Genomic DNA, 18,225 nt, shown 5'->3' with positions numbered 1-18,225 from the left:
ACACTGGATGAACTGCAGAGAGCTACAGCTGAGGTGTCCATAGGACAACAATCAGTCGTACTCTGCACAAATCTGGCCTTTATCGAAAAGCGGCAAGAAGAAAGCCATTTCTCAAAGATATCCATGAAAAGTCTTGTTTAAAGTTTGCCACAAGCCACCGGGGGGGAGACACCAAACTTGGAAGAAGGCGCTCTGCTCAGATAAATCCAACTTTTTGGCCTCAATGACAAATGTTTGGCGTAAAAGCACAACAGCTCATCACCCTGAATACACCTTCCCCACTGTCACACAAGGTGGTGGCACCATCCCCACTGTCACACAAGGTGGTGGCATCATCCCCACTGGCACACAAGGTGGTGGCACCATCCCCACTGTCACACAAGGTGGTGGCATCATCCCCACTGTCACACAAGGTGGCACCAACCCCACTGTCACACACGGTGGTGGCACCATCCCCACTGTCACACATGGTGGTGGCACCATCCCCACTGTCACACAAGGTGGCACCATCCCCACTGTCACACATGGTGGTGGCACCATCCCCACTGTCACACATGGTGGTGGCAGAATCATGCTTTGGGCTTTTCTTCAGCAGGGACAGGGAAGATGGTTAAAATTGATGGGAAGATGGATAGAGCCAAATACAGGAGCATTTTGGAAGAAAACCTGTTGGAGTCTGCAAAAGACCTGAGACTTGGAGGGAGATTTATCTTTCCAACAAGACAATGATCCCAAACATAAAGCAAAATCTACAATGGAAGGTTCACAAATGAACGTATCCAGGTATTAGAATGGCCAAGTCACAGTCCAGACCTGAATCCAATGGAGAATCTGTGGAAAGAGCTAAAAACTGCAAAAACACTCTCCATCCAACCTCACTGAGCTCCAGCTGTTTTCCAAGGAAGGATAGGCAAGAATTTCAGTCTCTGGATGTGCAAAACTGCTAGAGACCTCATACCCCAAGCGACTGCAGCTGTAATCACAAAAAAAGGTGGCGCCACAAAGTATTAACTTAAGGGGCCGAATAATATTACACGTCCTACTTTTTCAGTTTATTATTTTTTTTACAAAAGTTTAAAATATCCAAAACATTTTGTTCCACTCCACAATTGTTTCCCACTTGGTGTTGATTCTTCACCAAAAAAATGACAATTTTATATCTTTATATTTGAAGCCTGAAATGTGGCAAACTGTATCGGCCCTGTAGACTGCTGTAAGAAATGATTTCCATGACTGGTTGGCATTATGTGCTGTATATATGGATACAAGGAGCTGTACACTGACCCAAATGTCCCTGGCCCGCTCGTAGGACTGGTAAGCCATCTTTTCCTCCATGAAGAGAACCACATCCTTCATATTGACTATATCCGTGTTCTGTTGCTCCCGGAGGTCGTTCATATTAACCAGTAGCTGACTGTACCTGTCATTGTGCACAAAGGAAACTAATCTCAGAGAGGTTCTTATCAACATAACTAGATGAACTATACCAAGAAATACTATACAATAAAATGGTTATACATATTCATAAGCGTTCTTGTTAAATAAGTCAATGGATATCACTATAACTACTGAAAGGCAACATTTAGTCATAAGATTAGTCCTGGCACACTTACCATATTATGTATCTGGAGCAGTGGCTTTTACCCTTCGCTGGTCATGTTACTGATAGCAATCAATCTGCTCTAGAAATTAAGACAATGGGGGGTCATTTACTAAGGGTCCGAATCACTATTTGTACTCGGGTTTCCAGAAAATTACCGTTTTGCAGCAAATTGCCCCGAGTTTTTGGCGCACGCGATCGGATTGTGGAGCATCGACGCCGGCATGCATGCGACGGAAATCGGGGAGCGTGACCGTCGGAAAACCCGACGGATTCGGAAAAACCGCCGTATTTAAAAAAAATGTGTCGCTTGACACGCACTTACCTGCACCCAGCAACGGATGGTGAACTCCAGCGGACTTCAGCGCAGCAGCGACACCTGGTGGACATCGGGCGCACGACCTTAGTGAATCCCGGACCCGAATCAGCGTCGGAGAACCCACCACTGGATTGCGACTGGACCGTGTAAGTAAATCTGCCCCAATATTTTTAATGGGGTTTTCCAGAAACCCTGGTTACCCCCTGGGATCAGAGGCCGGAGAGACATTAAAAATGTCTCATTACAAGTACACTTATGCTGCTCTGGCTTCTGGTTCCCCTAGTCTTGGCACTGCCAGTCCGGCTGGGAGTGCAGGGGGGTCAGAGACGTATGTCCCACCTATGTCAAGGCAGATCCCATTTTTAGGGAATGTAAGGCTGCGCTTTATTTATGTAGATTCCCTATTTGCTCAGTAAAGTCTAAACGATAAGCTTAAAGCGAACCTGTCACCACATCTTCAGAAATGCAGCTAGGTTCCCATAGAGCCCTATTAACTAACTGATTCCCTTTTTTGAGCTACATCCCCATAAATCTCTATTACATCCCCATAAATCAAATTTATTTTATATTACCTGGCATCAGAGGGGGTGTGGCCTGCTCGGCCAGCCCCTCCCGTCTACTCCTCCCCATCTCCCATGGCTCTTCTCAGCACTTAATGTCATGTGATGTCCTTCATCCAGTTACATTTGCAATGTCTACCCTATGTATGTATCTGATCACATGAAATGACAGCAGCCTCCATGGACTTACACTACTCCTTATCCTCCATGGAGACTGCTGGACTCATCTCAGCTGAGTTGAAAATACGTTTTCAAACTGATTTTTTTAACCATGGAGATGAAACTATTTAGGTATAGGGGCAATGCTCTTTAATGATAGTTTTAATAAAGTATTTATTTTGTGTGGGTTAATTTAAATGGCAGGTACTCTTCAATGCTGCGATGATGCGAACTGCTTGCATTTATACAGTAATATCAGTACTGTCTTGTTTAGTATACTACTAGTATTTGTACACAGCAGAGAGTTTTCTATATTGCACCAGGAAAGGGTTATTGGTAGCCAGGGCCGGATTAAGGTTGGTGGGGGCCCCTGGGCACAAAATCTGGTGGAGGTCCCCACTGTGTGCAGCGTGCATACACGTCCTCCTGCTCACTTTCCACTATCTCAGCAGTAACACAGCTACATACAGCCACTTCACCCCCAGTAACACAGCTAAATAAAGCCGCCTCATCCCTAGTAACACAGCTACATACAGCCACCTCGCCCCCAGTAACATAGCTACTTACAGCCGCCTCATCCCCAGTAACACAGCTACATACAGCCGCCTCATCCCCAGTAACACAGCTACACACAGCCGCCTCGCCCCCAGTAACACAGATACATACAGCCGCCTCGCCCCCAGTAACACAGCTACATACAGCCGCCTCATCCCCTGTAACACAGCTACATACAGCCGCCTCATCCCCTGTAACACAGCTACATACAGCCTCCTCACCCCCAGTAACACAGCTACATACAGCTGCCTCATCCCCTGTAACACAGCTACATACAGCCGCCTCATCCCCAGTAATACAGCTACTTACAGCCGCCTCATCCCCAGTAATACAGCTACTTACAGCCGCCTCATCCCCAGTAACACAGCTACATACAGCCGCCTCGCCCCCAGTAACACAGCTACATACAGCCGCCTCATCCCCAGTAATACAGCTACTTACAGCCGCCTCATCTCCAGTAACACAGCTACATACAGCCGCCTCATCCCCAGTAACACAGCTACATACAGCCGCCTCGTCCCCAGTAACACAGCTACATACAGCCGCCTCGTCCCCAGTAACACAGCTACATACAGCCGCCTCATCCCCACACACACACACAGCTACAGACACACAGCTCATCCCCACACACACACACAGCTACATACACACAGCTCATCCCCACACACACACACAGCTACATACAGCCGCCTCGTCCCCAGTAACACAGCTACATACAGCCGCCTCGCCCCCAGTAACACAGCTACATACAGCCGCCTCATCCCCAGTAACACATCTTTGTATCTACCTTCACCCCTACCAGATATGCTGTCCCATTTAACATACACCCCAGCCCGCACCAGACATGCAGTCCCGCAGTTTATACAATTACACACATTTATACACTGATATATACACACCTTTATATACACACATAAAGTTCTACACTCGTATGCTTGCACCCATATATACTTTATGTGTATATATATATATATATATATATATATATATACACATATATATATACACATACATACACAAGTATACCCATATACATTTATACACTAATACACAGAGTATACACAAACTCATAAAGTATATACACACACATACAGCATTTTCCCACACATACGGGAAATACACACACACATTCAGTATACAGAGCATATACATACATACCATATACACAGCATATAAACATAAACATACATCATATATATATATATATATATATATATATATATATGCATATATTTAAATCTGCACATATATATGCTTATACAAATATATGTGTGTATAAATACAGTATATTCATCTATACACAGTATTTACATATATACACATATACACAGTAGATGCATATATACACAGTATATACACATATACACAGTAGATGCACATATACACAGTATGTACACAGTATATACATATATACACAGTATATACACAGTAGATGCATATATACACATATTCACAGTAGATGCGTATATACACATATACACAGTATATACAAATATACACTTTATATACACAGTAGATGCATATATACACATATACACTGTATATACATATATACACACAATATACATAATATATATACACAGGGCCGGATTATAGGCGGGGCTCCCGGGGCTCGAGCCCCGGGGCCCCCACCATCTTGCCCCCACAGGGGGCCCCCACCATATCGCGTCCCTCCGGGCCCTGACTCCTCAGCCGCCACCTCCCTGAGCGGTCTGCCCGGCACAGGTGACCGCCTCCCCGCATATCCCCCTGCATGGCCTCCCCGCCCACCTGTCCGGCCCCCGGCACAGTTACCATATGTCCGCCCGCCCTTCACCTGCATGGCCGAGCCCACTGCCGCAGGTTCCCGCCTCCCTGCCCGCCAGAACAAGCAGCCTTACCCCGCATCCCCCCGCGCGCCACCCCCCCCCCTGCCCGAACAGACAGCCGTCCTCCGCTTAACAGGCGCCGTAGCAAGCGCAGCCATCCTCCGCATTCCCATCCCCCCCCACCCCGTCCTCAGCATCTCCCCGCTGCCACCAGCCCAAACTCCGCGCCAGTACGAGCAGCCGTCCTCCGCATCCCCCCGCCAGCCCGCCCCCGCCGGAACAAGTGCAGCCATCCTCCGCATCCCGCCGCCGATATGCACATATACACAGTATGTACACAGTATATACATATATACACAGTATATACACAGTAGATGCGTATATACACATATTCACAGTAGATGCGTATATACACATATACACAGTATATACAAATATACACTTTATATACACAGTAGATGCATATATACACATATATACTGTATATACATATATACACACAATATACATAATATATATACACACAGATAAATACATATGTAATGTATACTTACCCTTTTGGGGTGATCGGGTCAGGAAAGTGTTCGGAGGGTGCTTGTTAGGACGGGGATGTTGGTCGGTTACTTGTTAGGACGGGAGGGGGGGGGGGTCGTTTGTTAGGCCGGGGAGGGGGATGCGGAGGACGGTTGCTCGTACCGGCGCGGGGTGGGGGGCGGTATCGGCGTCGGGATGCGGAAGATGGCAGCGCTTGTCCCGGCGGGGGTGGGCTGGTGGCAGCGGGGGGATACGGAGGACGGCTACTCGTACCGGCGCGGAGTGGGGGGGCGGTGGTATCGGCGGCGGGATGCGGAGGATGGCTGCGCTTGTTCTGTTTGTTAGGCCGGGGAGGGGGGAGCGGGCTGCTTGTTCCGGCGCGCGCGCGCGCGCGCGCGCGCGGGGGGGGGGGGGGTCAGGGGGGGGGGCGCTTTATCGGTGGCGGGATGCGGAGGATGGCTGCACTTGTTCCGGCGGGGGCGGGCTGGCGGGGGGATGCGGAGGACGGCTGCTCGTACTGGCGCGGAGTTTGGGCTGGTGGCAGCGGGGAGATGCTGAGGACGGGGTGGGGGGGGATGGGGATGCGGAGGATGGCTGCGCTTGCTCCGGGCCTGTTAAGCGGAGGACGGCTGTCTGTTCGGGCAGGGGGGGGGGTGGCGCGCAGGGGGATGCGGGGTAAGGCTGCTTGTTCTGGCGGGCAGGGAGGTGGGAACCTGCGGCAGTGGGCTCGGCCATGCAGGTGAAGGGCGGGCGGACATATGGTAACTGTGCCGGGGGCCGGACAGGTGGGCGGGGAGGCCATGCAGGGGGATATGCGGGGAGGCGGTCACCTGTGCCGGGCAGACCGCTCAGGGAGGTGGCGGCTGAGGAGTCAGGGCCCGGAGGGACGCGATATGGTGGGGGCCCCCTGTGGGGGCAAGATGGTGGGGGCCCCGGGGCTCGAGCCCCGGGAGCCCCGCCTATAATCCGGCCCTGTTGGTAGCTGTATTATTTGTCATTCGTATATTAAAAGGTTGTGGGTATTTAAAGGGGTTGTCCCAATTTTTGAAGTTATCCCCAATCCACAGGATAGGAGATGAAAAGATTTTGGTGAGGGTCCGACTGCTATGGCCCAAGCAATCCAAGGAATAGGGGTCCGATCACACTACTGGGTGAAGCGGCAGGTTGAGCATGCATTCTGATCCTCCATTCAATAGTTTTGTAGTCCCAGCACATGTCTCTGCTACCCTGTTTCCCCGAAAATAAGACAGTGGGGCAGATTTACTTACCCGGCCCATTCGCGATCCAGCGGCGCGTTCTCTGCGCTGGATTCGGGTCCGGCTGGGTTATCAAGGTAGTTCCTCCGACGTCCACCACGTCCACGACGTCGGAACGCACTGGAATACACCGAGCCGGGCTGAGTGAAGGTAAGTGCAATTTTCGCAATTTTTTCCGAATCCGTCGGGTTTTCGTTCGGCCACGCCCCCCGATTTCCGTTGCGTGCATGCCGGCGCCGATGAGCCAAAATACGATCGTGTGCGCCAAAATCCCGGGGCAATTCAGGGGAAATCGGCGCAAATCGGAAATATTCGGGTAACACGTCGGGAAAGCGTGAATCGGCCCTTAGTAAATGACCCTCAGTGTCTTATATAAATTTTTGCTTCTTAAGAGGCACTAGGTCTTCTTTTCAGGGGATGTCTTATTTTTCCATGAACAAGAATTTACATTTATTGGTGGACAAAAAAATCTACTTCTCTAGCATTCCTATAAATCTCCAAACTCTGAATTTCATGCTGTATTTCTTAGAATCATTGGCCACAATCTCTCATGTTTAGTAAAAGCACTTTCCATAAATGACCCTTCTTATCCTGGGAGCTGCTGGTATCACATGTATGGCGCGGGGGGAGCTGCTGCTATGGCGGCCGCTAGGTCTTATTTTCAGGGGAGGCCTTATATTTCTAAGCCTGAACAAAATTGCACTAGGTCTTATTTTCAGGGGATGTCTTATTTTAGGGGAAACAGGGTATCTCCTGAATTCTCCGTTATAGTCAATGGGGGTGCCCTAAATACCCAGCTTTGAGCTCCACACTTTCCATCAGGACACACGCTCGACCTGCCCTGCACCTATTGTTGAGAATGGGAACCCCATTCTCCGGATTCCTGGGGGTCTTGTTTTCATGATATGTGGGGTTTTCAGCAGTCGGACCCTCAGTGATCACTTACATTGGTCCCTTTAACAGTAAAACTTATTTTTCCACCAGGTGGCGCTATTATCATCCCAGTTTAAAATAACCTGTTGTACTTCCAATGGCTATTGATACATCTTATAGTGAGTAAAAAAATACATTTCATAATCGTACCATAGAATGGGAAATGTCCATTCATTGTCTTATGAAATGTCTGGCGTATCCTGTGACTACCGTATATTATAAATGTCTAAGCTGGAAATACCGTGCATAAGACATAGACCAGCATCTAATCTATTTCCCCAATGTAACCCCTAATGTTTGGTTGCATCCAATTCTTGACTGCAGAATTCAAGGTCTGATACGTATCTCGGGTAAGTACATAACATCTATCAGCTATTGTTATATACACATGAAGGGCGATAGATACAGGGGTAAGGCATATATAAGTGCAGAGGAGAGGATGTAGACTGCGCCTGTACAGCACCAGGCATGTCACTGACAACGTGCACACTTTATCCTGCTGTAGATATAATTGTTTAGCGACCAACAAGAAGATTTTCTCTTTTCACCCAATGTAGTATTGTAATTCATTCTCATATTGTACACTAAGCATCATTGTTACAGAAGACAATTCACCCAAATTGCCCTTTAACATCAAACCAACCTACCGGAGATGTTGTTCCCACAGTAACTCCGTGATAATGTTATTGTCAGAATGGTGTCTGCTTCTTAGTTGCAGGAATTCATTTTCTAGGGTATCCTGTCTGTTTTTTACTGCAGTGATTTCTCTCATGAAGGCCTCAGTACTATCCAGTGACTCAATCATTGCCATTCCTCCCTCTAGGCTAGAGGTTTCCTCAAGAGCAGAAGATGTGACCATGGACGATGATGGGTCATCAGAATATGGAGCCATGTGTTGAGCTGTGCAGGTATCTGATGCAGGTTGGTGACTGGAGAGGAGTTGGTTGTGGGGACGGTGGGGACCATCGACTGACTGGTGGCTGGCACCATCTTCATTTGCATCAGCATCAACCATGTCTAGCTGATGGCTGAGTTGACCTCCTTGTGGTTCCAAAATCTTCTTCGGAGAAAGCTGCTTGCGATTGATTTCTGCGGTGATCGGATGGTTCCGTTTTTCTACTTCTTGCGCAGCCTGGTGCTGGTCATCTTTAGGAAAGACATTTATACATACTGTTTTGTCTTCCAGCTTAATGGTGTCTTTCAGAGGAAGTTTCTCATCTGTCTCTGAGATCTCCTGCATGAAATATGACCTTACAGAGACATCCTCTGCCCATTCTGGACCTTGTGTATTCTCTGCTAGATCACCTTCTACTGAATCGGTCTTATTGACTGCAGATTTGCTGCTTCTCCGCCTAAAGGATTCCATCTACGACGAGCAAACAACACAACACAATGGGTAAAATAAACAAAAAAAGCTAAAATAAAACATACAAATATATGTAATATATAGATTTTTAAAAAATTTCTGTGAGTATATATAGTTTTTAAGTCATACCACCAGTTTTTTTTATGTCCTGGATCCTCTACAATTAATGGAAATCTACCATCAAAATCCATCATGATAAACCAGGGACACTTACTCAAAGATCAAGATACTGGGGCTTATTTACTAAGGGTCCCACAGCCACATTTTTGTCGGGTTTCCCGACTTTTCGGGGATCACGCCAGGGATTGTGTCACACGAGACACGGTTTATGTCGCAATCGAAATGGGGGGAGGGCCGTCGGACGATCCTATGGATTCGGACTACATGCAGGATTTTACATTTAAATTTCTGTCGCAATCCATGCCCTTACATACACCAGGAAGAAGAAGGTGAACTCCGGCGGACCTGATCGGGGAAGCGACACATGCAGGATATCAGGTGCACGATCTTCATGAATCGCGGCAGAGTTCATCCTCGTCGGACAGTCCGGATTGGGGATCGGGTAAGTAAATGTGCCCCACCGTGTCTGTGGTAATCTTCTTATATTTGTTATCCATGGCCTCCTTCCTTCTAAAATCAACTTATGCTAATGAGTCAGATGGGCTCTACCAGAGCCCCACTATCTCACCCTCCCTCCTGCTCCCTCAGGACTTCCTCCTCCTACTGTGTGCTGCTGCCATGTGATTAAAGCAGGAATAGGGCGGGGGAAGTGCTGAGGGAGCAGGGAGCGTAAGACGGCCTGTAATGGCCTGGTTATTGTTTGTTGGACCATGCACAGTAGACTGACATTTTGTCAGCTTCTGGCAGAACTGTAGATAGTGGGGTGATCTGTCACCTTGTCTAGTTTTATTTACTTCTTTTTGAGGCTTATTGGTCTGTGGCTCAACTGGGACAAATACGTATCTTAAGGTAGTAAAAGAAACCAGAAAATGTGGTGATAAGTTACTCCCATTGGGTAGGTAGCAACACTTTCGTAAAAATCTCTGTAATTTTTTCATACCAAAATCAACTTGTCAGGACTGTTGGTCATATATAGCGGTGCAGTGCTTGGGGAATCTCTAGCTGGAATTACTGGGGCAGACCACTGCTATTAGGGCTCATTCACACATACTTTTTTTTATGTCAGTATGCTGCGGGAACTAGGTGTTTTTCCGTCTAATTTTTTGCTTTTAATATGAAAAAATTATATGACATGAAAAAATTATATCAACACATACTATACGTACGTAGTAAAATGATGCCAATGCAACACTGACACAAAACGGATGACTATTTTTATAGATGTGCAGCAGACAAGTCTGTGTGAATGAGCCCTAAAGGGAACCTGTCAGCAGAAATTGACTTAATAAACCAGTATCAGTATGTTGTCAAGCAGCTGGCACACCTCCTAGATCATTTTTCTTTCATGACTCAATGTGGGGGCATCATCCAGAAAATCTACTTTGAAGAGAGATGTAATATAAAGTCACGGAGCAGGAGATTTTAACACTGAAGTCAAGCTCTCCCTTCCTTAGTATGCCCCTTGATGGTTCTGCATCCAGAGACATTACTAACCAGATCTCTATAATTCATATGTCAGAGGAGGAGGCGTTTAGAGCTCCCCATCTTGACTTCAGTGTTGAACTCTCCTCCTCCTTGACTTTATACAGCTGTCTCCTACTTAAGAACACCCGACTTACAGACGACCCCTAGTTACAAACGGACCTCTGGATTTTGATAATTGTACTGTACCTTAGCCCTAGGCTACAATAAATAGCTATAACAGTTATCACAGGTGTCTGTAATAAAGCTTTATTCTTAATCCTGGTTCTTATGACATTTTTAAAATCCAATTGTCACAGAGACCAAAAAAAAATTGCCTGGTGTTACAATTATAAAATATACAGTTCCAACTTACATACAAATTCAACTTAAGAACAAACCTACAGAACCTATTTTGTACGTAACCCGGGGATTGCCTGGATACTATACCATATGATTAAGTCTAGATGTCTTCTCCTGGCTGAACCGAGGGCTCTGGTCTTCTGTCTGTGTGTAAATCAAACAAGAAATATTCCTCAAAAGTGAAGACATTTCACTGACTAGACCCAGATAAAGTGTGCAACAAAACAAAACTGGTCCACATTTATAAAGCCCCTGCACCAGTTACACATGTATATATAAAGTGACACATTGGGGCTTGTTTAATAAGCGTCCATGGCCACACATTCTTTGGATTTTCCTAAGTTTTCGGAAATCGCGCCACTGTGACAGGTATTTAACTGGGGATTGTGTCTCACGTGATAGGAGTGTGGCGCGGCTGCCTGGCTTTCATGCGACAGAAATGGGGGGGGGGCCTGACCATCCGACTCATTTGGACTGAATGCGGGATTTACCTTTCAAGTTGTGTGGCAAAATCAAGCAGTTACATGCACCAGGAAGAAGAAGGTGAATTCTGGAGGAACTGAGCGGGGAAGCGACACTCATAGTGAATCACGGCACAGTGCATTCCGGTTGGACAATGCACTTTCGGGGAACGCGTCAGGACGGGTTAGTAAATTTGCCCCAGTGTGTCACGGCTGCACTATACCAGACGCAACATAAAATTGTGCACGGAAGGGGCATTCCAGTGCACAATCAGACCTTGCGCCACATTTATCATGCAGTGTTCAACGTTCAATTGTGTTGCACGTCTTATGTTAACTCCTCTTTGACTGGAGTCTGCAGTGACGTCTAGTGACATCTAGTTGACAGCTAATCAATGAATCAGGACCTTCACCCTAGGGAGAAGGGAAATGCGGTTTATTTTCGCTTCTCCCTTCTCCGCTCTTCACTGCATAGCGCTGAAGGACAATAATGTGGATTTTGAGATATGGTAATTTGAAAATGTAATAAATATATACAATAACTTTTAAAAAAAGCCTTTTTTCCAGTTTTAACCCCAAATAAAACAAAACAATAAAAAAATCTTTTAACATTTATCACATTTTAACTAGCACTATGTGTTCCAAAAAAAAATGCAGCAAAAAATGTTAAGGCAGCGCACAAAAAAAAAAAAAATGATGGCTCTTATACTGTTACGTACAAAAACTCACTAAAAACGCCCCGGTCATTAAAGCCTTTTCAGGCCACGTCATTATGAGGTTAAAGGTGCGGCAAAAAAATTGGCACTCTGTTGGAGCAGTGCAGGGGGCACCAGATTCATGAAGGACGTGCACCATTATTCCTGAATCTGGCGCCCCCTGCACACTACACATAGATGAATGTGGCCCATTACATAAAAGTTTTTGTTGGGAATAATTTTGTAATGTGTACAGGGCTTGTACTGGGTCCAACACAGATTTATTGTGTGCCACAATCCGATCGCTTGTGCCAAAATCCCGGGGCATTTCGGCGCAAATCGGAAAAATTCGGAAAACCTGGCGGAAAAACGCGATTCGGATTGTTAGTAAATGTGCCCCAATGACTTGGGGCCCTCACCAATCATATTATTAGCACAAAAATTATTTTAATTCCTTTAATAACTAAGTGGATTAGAATGGGAATATGATCCATGTTTTGTCTGCTTATTTCTAATGAGAAATATATACTGTTGGTGTCCCCAGTGTAAGATTGTGGAAACAATTCTATTCACTGACAGCAAACAGAAATAAGAAATGGTAAGGAATGAGTATGTTAAAAAAGTCTGATAACTCTTCATCACCTATTCAACATTTTTTTTTAATTGGATAGCAAAATTCTATAACTAGTTAAAACTCACATTAGTGATGGGCTATGATGCAGACTTATCAACTGCCCCAATGGCGGCAAATTAGGGGTGTCCCAGTAAACTCTGCCCTAAAAAGTGGTTGGGGTTTGTGTAAACCTGTTGTATCTCGCTAGTTTGGAAGTGATCTCACAGATAGAGTTAAAAGGATTGTTACCACAGGATAAGGGATACAGTATCAGATCATTATACCTCTTGTGTCACCCCATCATCCTCATAGACTGTAAGCTCTTGTGTCATCCCATCATCCTCATAGACTGTAAGCTCTTGTGTCACCCCCTTCACCCTCATATACTGTAAGCTCTTGTGTCACCCACTCATTCTCATAGACTGTAAGCTCTTGTGTCACCCCTTCACCCTCATAGACTGTAAGCTCTTGTGTCACCCACTCATCCTCATAGACTGTAAGCTCTTGTGTCACCCCCTTCACCCTCATATACTGTAAGCTCTTGTGTCACCCACTCATCCTCATAGACTGTAAGCTCTTGTGTCACCCCTCATCCTCATAGACTGTAAGCTCTTGTGTCACCTCCTCATCCTCATAAACTGTAAGCTCTTGTATCACCCCCTTATCCTCATAGACTGTAAGCTCTTGTGTCACCCCCTCATCCCCATAGACTGTAAGCTCTTGTGTCACCTCCTCATCCTCATAGACTGTAAGCTCTTGTATCACCCCCTCATCCTCATAGACTGTAATCTCTTGTGTCACCCCCTCATCCTCATAGACTGTTAGCTCTTGTGTCACCCCCTCATCCTCATAGACTGTAAGCTCTTGTGTCACCCCCTCATCCTCATAGACTGTAAGCTCTTGTGTCACCCCCTCATCCTCATAGACTGTAAGCTCTTGTGTCACCCCCTCATCCTCATAGACTGTTAGCTCTTGTGTCACCCCCTCATCCTCATAGACTGTAAGCTCTTGTGTCACTCCTCATCCTCATAGACTGTGTGCTCTTGTGTCACCCCCTCATCCTCATAGACTGTAAGCTCTTGTGTCACCCCCTCATCCTTATAGACTGTAAGCTCTTGTGTCACCCCCTCATCCTCATAGACTGTAAGCTCTTGTGTCACCCCCTCATCCTCATAGACTGTAAGATCTTGTGTCACCCCTTCATCCTCATAGACTGTAAGCTCTTGTGTCACCCCCTCATCCTCATACACTGTAAGCTCTTGTGTCACCCCCTCATCCTCATAGACTGTAAGATCTTGTGTCACCCCTCATCCTCATAGATTGTAAGCTCTTGTGTCACCCCCTCATCCTCATAGACTGTAAGCTCTTGGGTCACCCCCTCATCCTCATAGACTGTAAGCTCTTGTGTCACCCCCTTCATCCTCATAGACTGTACGCTCTCGTGTCACCTCTCATCCTCATAGACTGTAAGCTCTTGTGTCACCTCTCATCCTCATAGACTGTAAGCTCTTGCGGGCAGGACCCTCACTCTTATTGTTTCATATGATTCTTATTACTCTGTGATGTCTTATTTTTATGTATATGTTCCCCATAATCTGTAAAGTGCTATGGAATATGATGGCTCTATATAATGACGATTATCATTGGGGGTCTCGCTGTTAAGGTCTCCAGTAGAGATGAGCGGACCTGATGGTCCAACTTAAACGCTGAACCCGACCTATCGTGTCGCTCATCTCTAGTCCCCAATGATCAGGAGAAAGGGGTTCCAGAAGGGAGACTTGGTTGAATCCTCAGTTATCTGACACTTTATCCTCTTTCCTGTGGAAAAGGGATTTGCATATTTGGTTGGGACAACCCCCAATTCTACCAACTAAAGAGCCGGAGATGTCTAATATGTCATTTCTAACCTTGCTCTGAAGAATTTTGATCTTTTTGACCTTCGATGCAAACCCTTTATTTTCCTCGTTGTCGCCCTTTATAATTTTTTTGAGGAAACTTGTTTTCTTGGACAACCCTGTCCACTGGTACAGGATGACTTTCTTATGCTCTGTAAGTGGGGTCCACTTAACTCCAGTCGATGGTTCATCCTCATCATTACTATCATCTCTGTTGAATGGCAGAAGGTTGGCGGTCTCAGATGTTTGGTCTTCGTACAGTCCACCACTGGCAATGTCATGGTCATGGCCGGTGCCTTTCTTCTCATCGGCAGCTAGGTCTGTGGTTTCGGCCACTTGTAGAGACATATTATGGAAACGTGACATTTGCTTTTGAGTTGGACCTTCACATGACAGGAAATTTGATGAGCAGTCCCAAATTCTACTGTTTTTGAGCATCTTCAGGGTCTTTTATATCGACCTTAGAAAATGATGATGATAAAAGCTCCTGTGAAAGTAGTTACAGATTAAGAAGAAATATTCAGCAACAGTTGTGGGGTCTGTGATCATGCCATAGATATGTCAGGACCTACAGAAAGAGATGTCATAAGCAGCCCTTTACATATCCTGTTGTTTCGTGTCTAAACTGTTTAGGAATTGTTCCTACATAGGTTTCACTGGGTTAATTGGATTCAAAATGGCAGCAACACTACATCTGCCATATATGAATATCACTAATAATTTAGGGTATGCTTATATTTTCTGAAACCCTGCATGTCCTAATGGCTGTGAGTCTGCCACTATGGGGCACATTCAGGGCTGGATTAAGGGTGGTGGGGCACAAACTGGTGGGGGCCCTTCCAATATTGTTTTTCGAAGTATATAGCCAGCCAGCCCCTGTAGTATATAGGCTGTCGGCTGCCGCAAAATAATAAACTTTATACTTACCTCACCTTCCCTTCCAGTGATCCCACGATGCTGCAGGATCTTCCTCGGTTTTCGTGCAGCTGCCGACTACTGAAGACACAGCTGCCATCGCTGGGGGAGATCGCCAGTGCATGTAGTGTTCAGACGCCGACAGCGTGATGTCATCACTCACCGCTGGCGTCCCATCACAACCTGCTGCCTCCGCAACAGTGTGTCGGCGATCTCGTCCAGTGATAGCAGCTGTGTCTCACTGACATAGCTGACATCCTGGACTCTGTATGTGATGCTGCGCATCACACACAGAGACAGTCAGCAACTCAGCTGAGCTAAGTCGCTGACTGTGGGAAACTGGTGGGGGCCACTTTAAAAGTGAAAGTGGTGGGGGCCCCGGGGCTCGAGCCCCGGGAGCCCCTACTTTAATCCGGCCCTGGGCACATTTACTAAGGGTCCGCGGACCACTTTTTTGTCGGGTTTCCCGACTTTCTCCGTTTTGCGCCGCATTAACCTGGGTGTTTTGGTGCACGCGATTGGATTTTGGCGCCGACTTTCATGCGACACAAATGGGGGGGGGGGGGCGTGGCCGTCAAACAACCCGACTGATTCGACTAAGCCCAGGATTTAACATTCAAAATTGTGTCGCAAGCCAAACGCTTACATGCACCAGGAAGAAGAAGGTGAACTCCGGCGGACCTGAGCGGGGAAGCGACACATGCAGGATATCGGCCACACGATCTTAGTGAATCGTGGCAGCTCCGAATCCTCGGCAGACAACACACCACTGAATCGCGAGGGGAAGGGTAAGTAAATGTGCCCCAATGTCTCAATAAGGAGGGGTCTCCAGTAGGGATCCTTCCTGGTATGTCCAAAAAGGGGTTGTCTTCATGTCTAAACCTACCACTATGGGTCCATCTTTGAGTTGTAACACTGGCAGTATAGTAGCGTTTTAACATGGTTTTAATCTACGTTGTAACCCTCAGATCACTAATTTATTCGCCTTCCATTATTCCCATGAATTTTGAGGGAAGCGTTCAAACTCCATCACCACTTTATGGTTCACAGAAAACCCCTGGAGGGCAAAGGTAGAGCTTTTAGCAGTGACGTCTTGATCCTGTGACAACTGAAGAAACGCCGATGTGATCGGGCCGCGGCCCGCCCCGGTAGGTGAGGCTTTGTCTGTGTTTGCGTTTTCAAATTCAGACAAAGCGGTGCGTGTGGCACCAGCCATAGGAGTTATGGGATCCTCAGGAGCCTCCTCAGGGTTTTGTTAGAGAGCCATATTAATTAAATTGCTCCTTGTCTTGGGGTTAGATGGGACCATGCTTCCTCATTATAGCATGTGGTCAGACGCCCAGTCATTAATGTAATATTTATCACCTATCTAGTGGGTTTAATAATATATATTTAGGCTGAGGGTGCGGTCACACGTTGCGTTTAACGCATGCGTTTAAAAACGCACTGCAACAGCTGAAGAGAGATTTGCCTAATTAAACAGCTGTTAACACTTGCGTTAACAAAACGCATGCGTTAAACGTGACGTGTGACCGCAACCTGGATGTAAAGGGGTTTTCTTACTAAGGACACATATGGCATACATGTCTGGTCAATAGATGTCTAAATGGTGAACCAGATAGGTGGCTAGTCAATAAGTGTCCGTTAGGGTGATGGCACAGGTGGCGTTTTGAACCCGTTGTTAAGCAGTCCGTTAAAAAAAACGCATCCGTTTTTGACAGGTTTGACCAATTATCTTAATTCAAACTGGTCAAAAACGCATGCGTTTTTTTGACGGAATGCTTAAAAACGGGCCAAAAACGGGTTCAAAACGCCACCTGTGCCATCACCCTTATAGGAAAACCTCTTTATAGGGATCATTTAAAGGCAAAGACTGACAGAAATAAGGAAAATTGGGGATCAAATGGCCCTTGAGGGTGCGGTCACACGTTGCAGTTAAAACTACATTGCAATCAGCTTTGAGGTGGTTTTAGGTGCAGTTTTGTCAATTGAACAGGTGAAAGACATGAACTGAACAGGTGAATGAGATTTGTGGAGCAGGTTTCCCCTTCAAAATCAAATTCACTCGTTCAGTTCATGTCTTTCACCTGTTCAATTGACAAAACTGCACCTAAAACCACCTCAAAGCAGATTGCGATGTAGTTTTAACTGCAACGTGTGACTGCACCCTAAAAGAAGCGCCAATGTAAATGTTAGAATGACGCTTGATTGACTTCTATGGGATGGCTAGATGGCATGATCTCATAGTTGGACAATCCCTTTAAGCACATTTTCTTTACAGACCCTTACCTTATTTTGGCAGTATGGACAGATTGTCTATATGTACTTTATATGTACATGTCATCTATATGCATCACTGTTTATAATGGATGACTTTTCAGTTATGGCTGCTATGGAAACATAACCGTGTGGGGCAAACACCAAGCGTAACGTTTGGTAGACATTACATAGTTTGGTTGACCTGCACATCGCTGAATCTTATCGGCAGCTAATTTCACTCACATAACGACTGATCACTTGGGATTTTGGAAATAAGACCCCCGGTGCAGGGCTGACTTGGGTCATTGTATATTTCCACTACTCGATTAATAGTAGGTTCACATATTTTCTTT

The 18,225-nt window shown here is 46.2% G+C and overlaps 1 protein-coding gene across 2 annotated transcripts; it reads right to left on the bottom strand.

The window, feature by feature from the left end:
* Positions 1 to 1,106: 1,106 nt before the first annotated feature.
* LOC140112687 (uncharacterized) lies at positions 1,107 to 18,010 on the bottom strand. 2 transcript variants are annotated; one of them, XM_072132591.1, is made up of 5 exons: positions 17,903 to 18,010; positions 14,711 to 15,185; positions 11,122 to 11,178; positions 8,372 to 9,090; positions 1,107 to 1,420 (listed from the first exon to the last, which is right to left on the bottom strand). In XM_072132591.1, the coding sequence occupies exons 2-5, from the start codon at positions 15,134 to 15,136 to the stop codon at positions 1,135 to 1,137; spliced, it is 1,488 nt and encodes a 495-aa protein (XP_071988692.1). In that variant the 5' UTR covers positions 15,137 to 15,185; positions 17,903 to 18,010; the 3' UTR covers positions 1,107 to 1,134. The 2 variants fall into 2 exon arrangements, with proteins under 2 accessions (XP_071988692.1, XP_071988693.1); XM_072132592.1 differs by having other exon boundaries at positions 14,711 to 15,158.
* Positions 18,011 to 18,225: the final 215 nt, after the last annotated feature.

The sequence above is a fragment of the Engystomops pustulosus genome, unplaced genomic scaffold, assembly GCF_040894005.1.
Source record: "Engystomops pustulosus unplaced genomic scaffold, aEngPut4.maternal MAT_SCAFFOLD_983, whole genome shotgun sequence".
Lineage (NCBI taxonomy): Eukaryota > Metazoa > Chordata > Amphibia > Anura > Leptodactylidae > Engystomops > Engystomops pustulosus.
Note: the sequence above shows the minus strand (reverse complement) of the source record. Positions and strands in the feature narration are given on the sequence as shown.

Coding starts and splice junctions, on each gene's coding strand:
- LOC140112687 (XM_072132591.1), bottom strand. CDS start 15,136: ATGCTCAAAAACAGTAGAATTTGGGACTGCTCATCAAATTTCCTGTCA. Junction 11,179..14,710: donor TCAAAATTCTTCAGAGCAAG/GTTAGAAATGAC, acceptor ATTTACACACAG/ACAGAAGACCAGAGCCCTCG. Junction 9,091..11,121: donor CATCTAGACTTAATCATATG/GTATAGTATCCA, acceptor TGCTCGTCGTAG/ATGGAATCCTTTAGGCGGAG.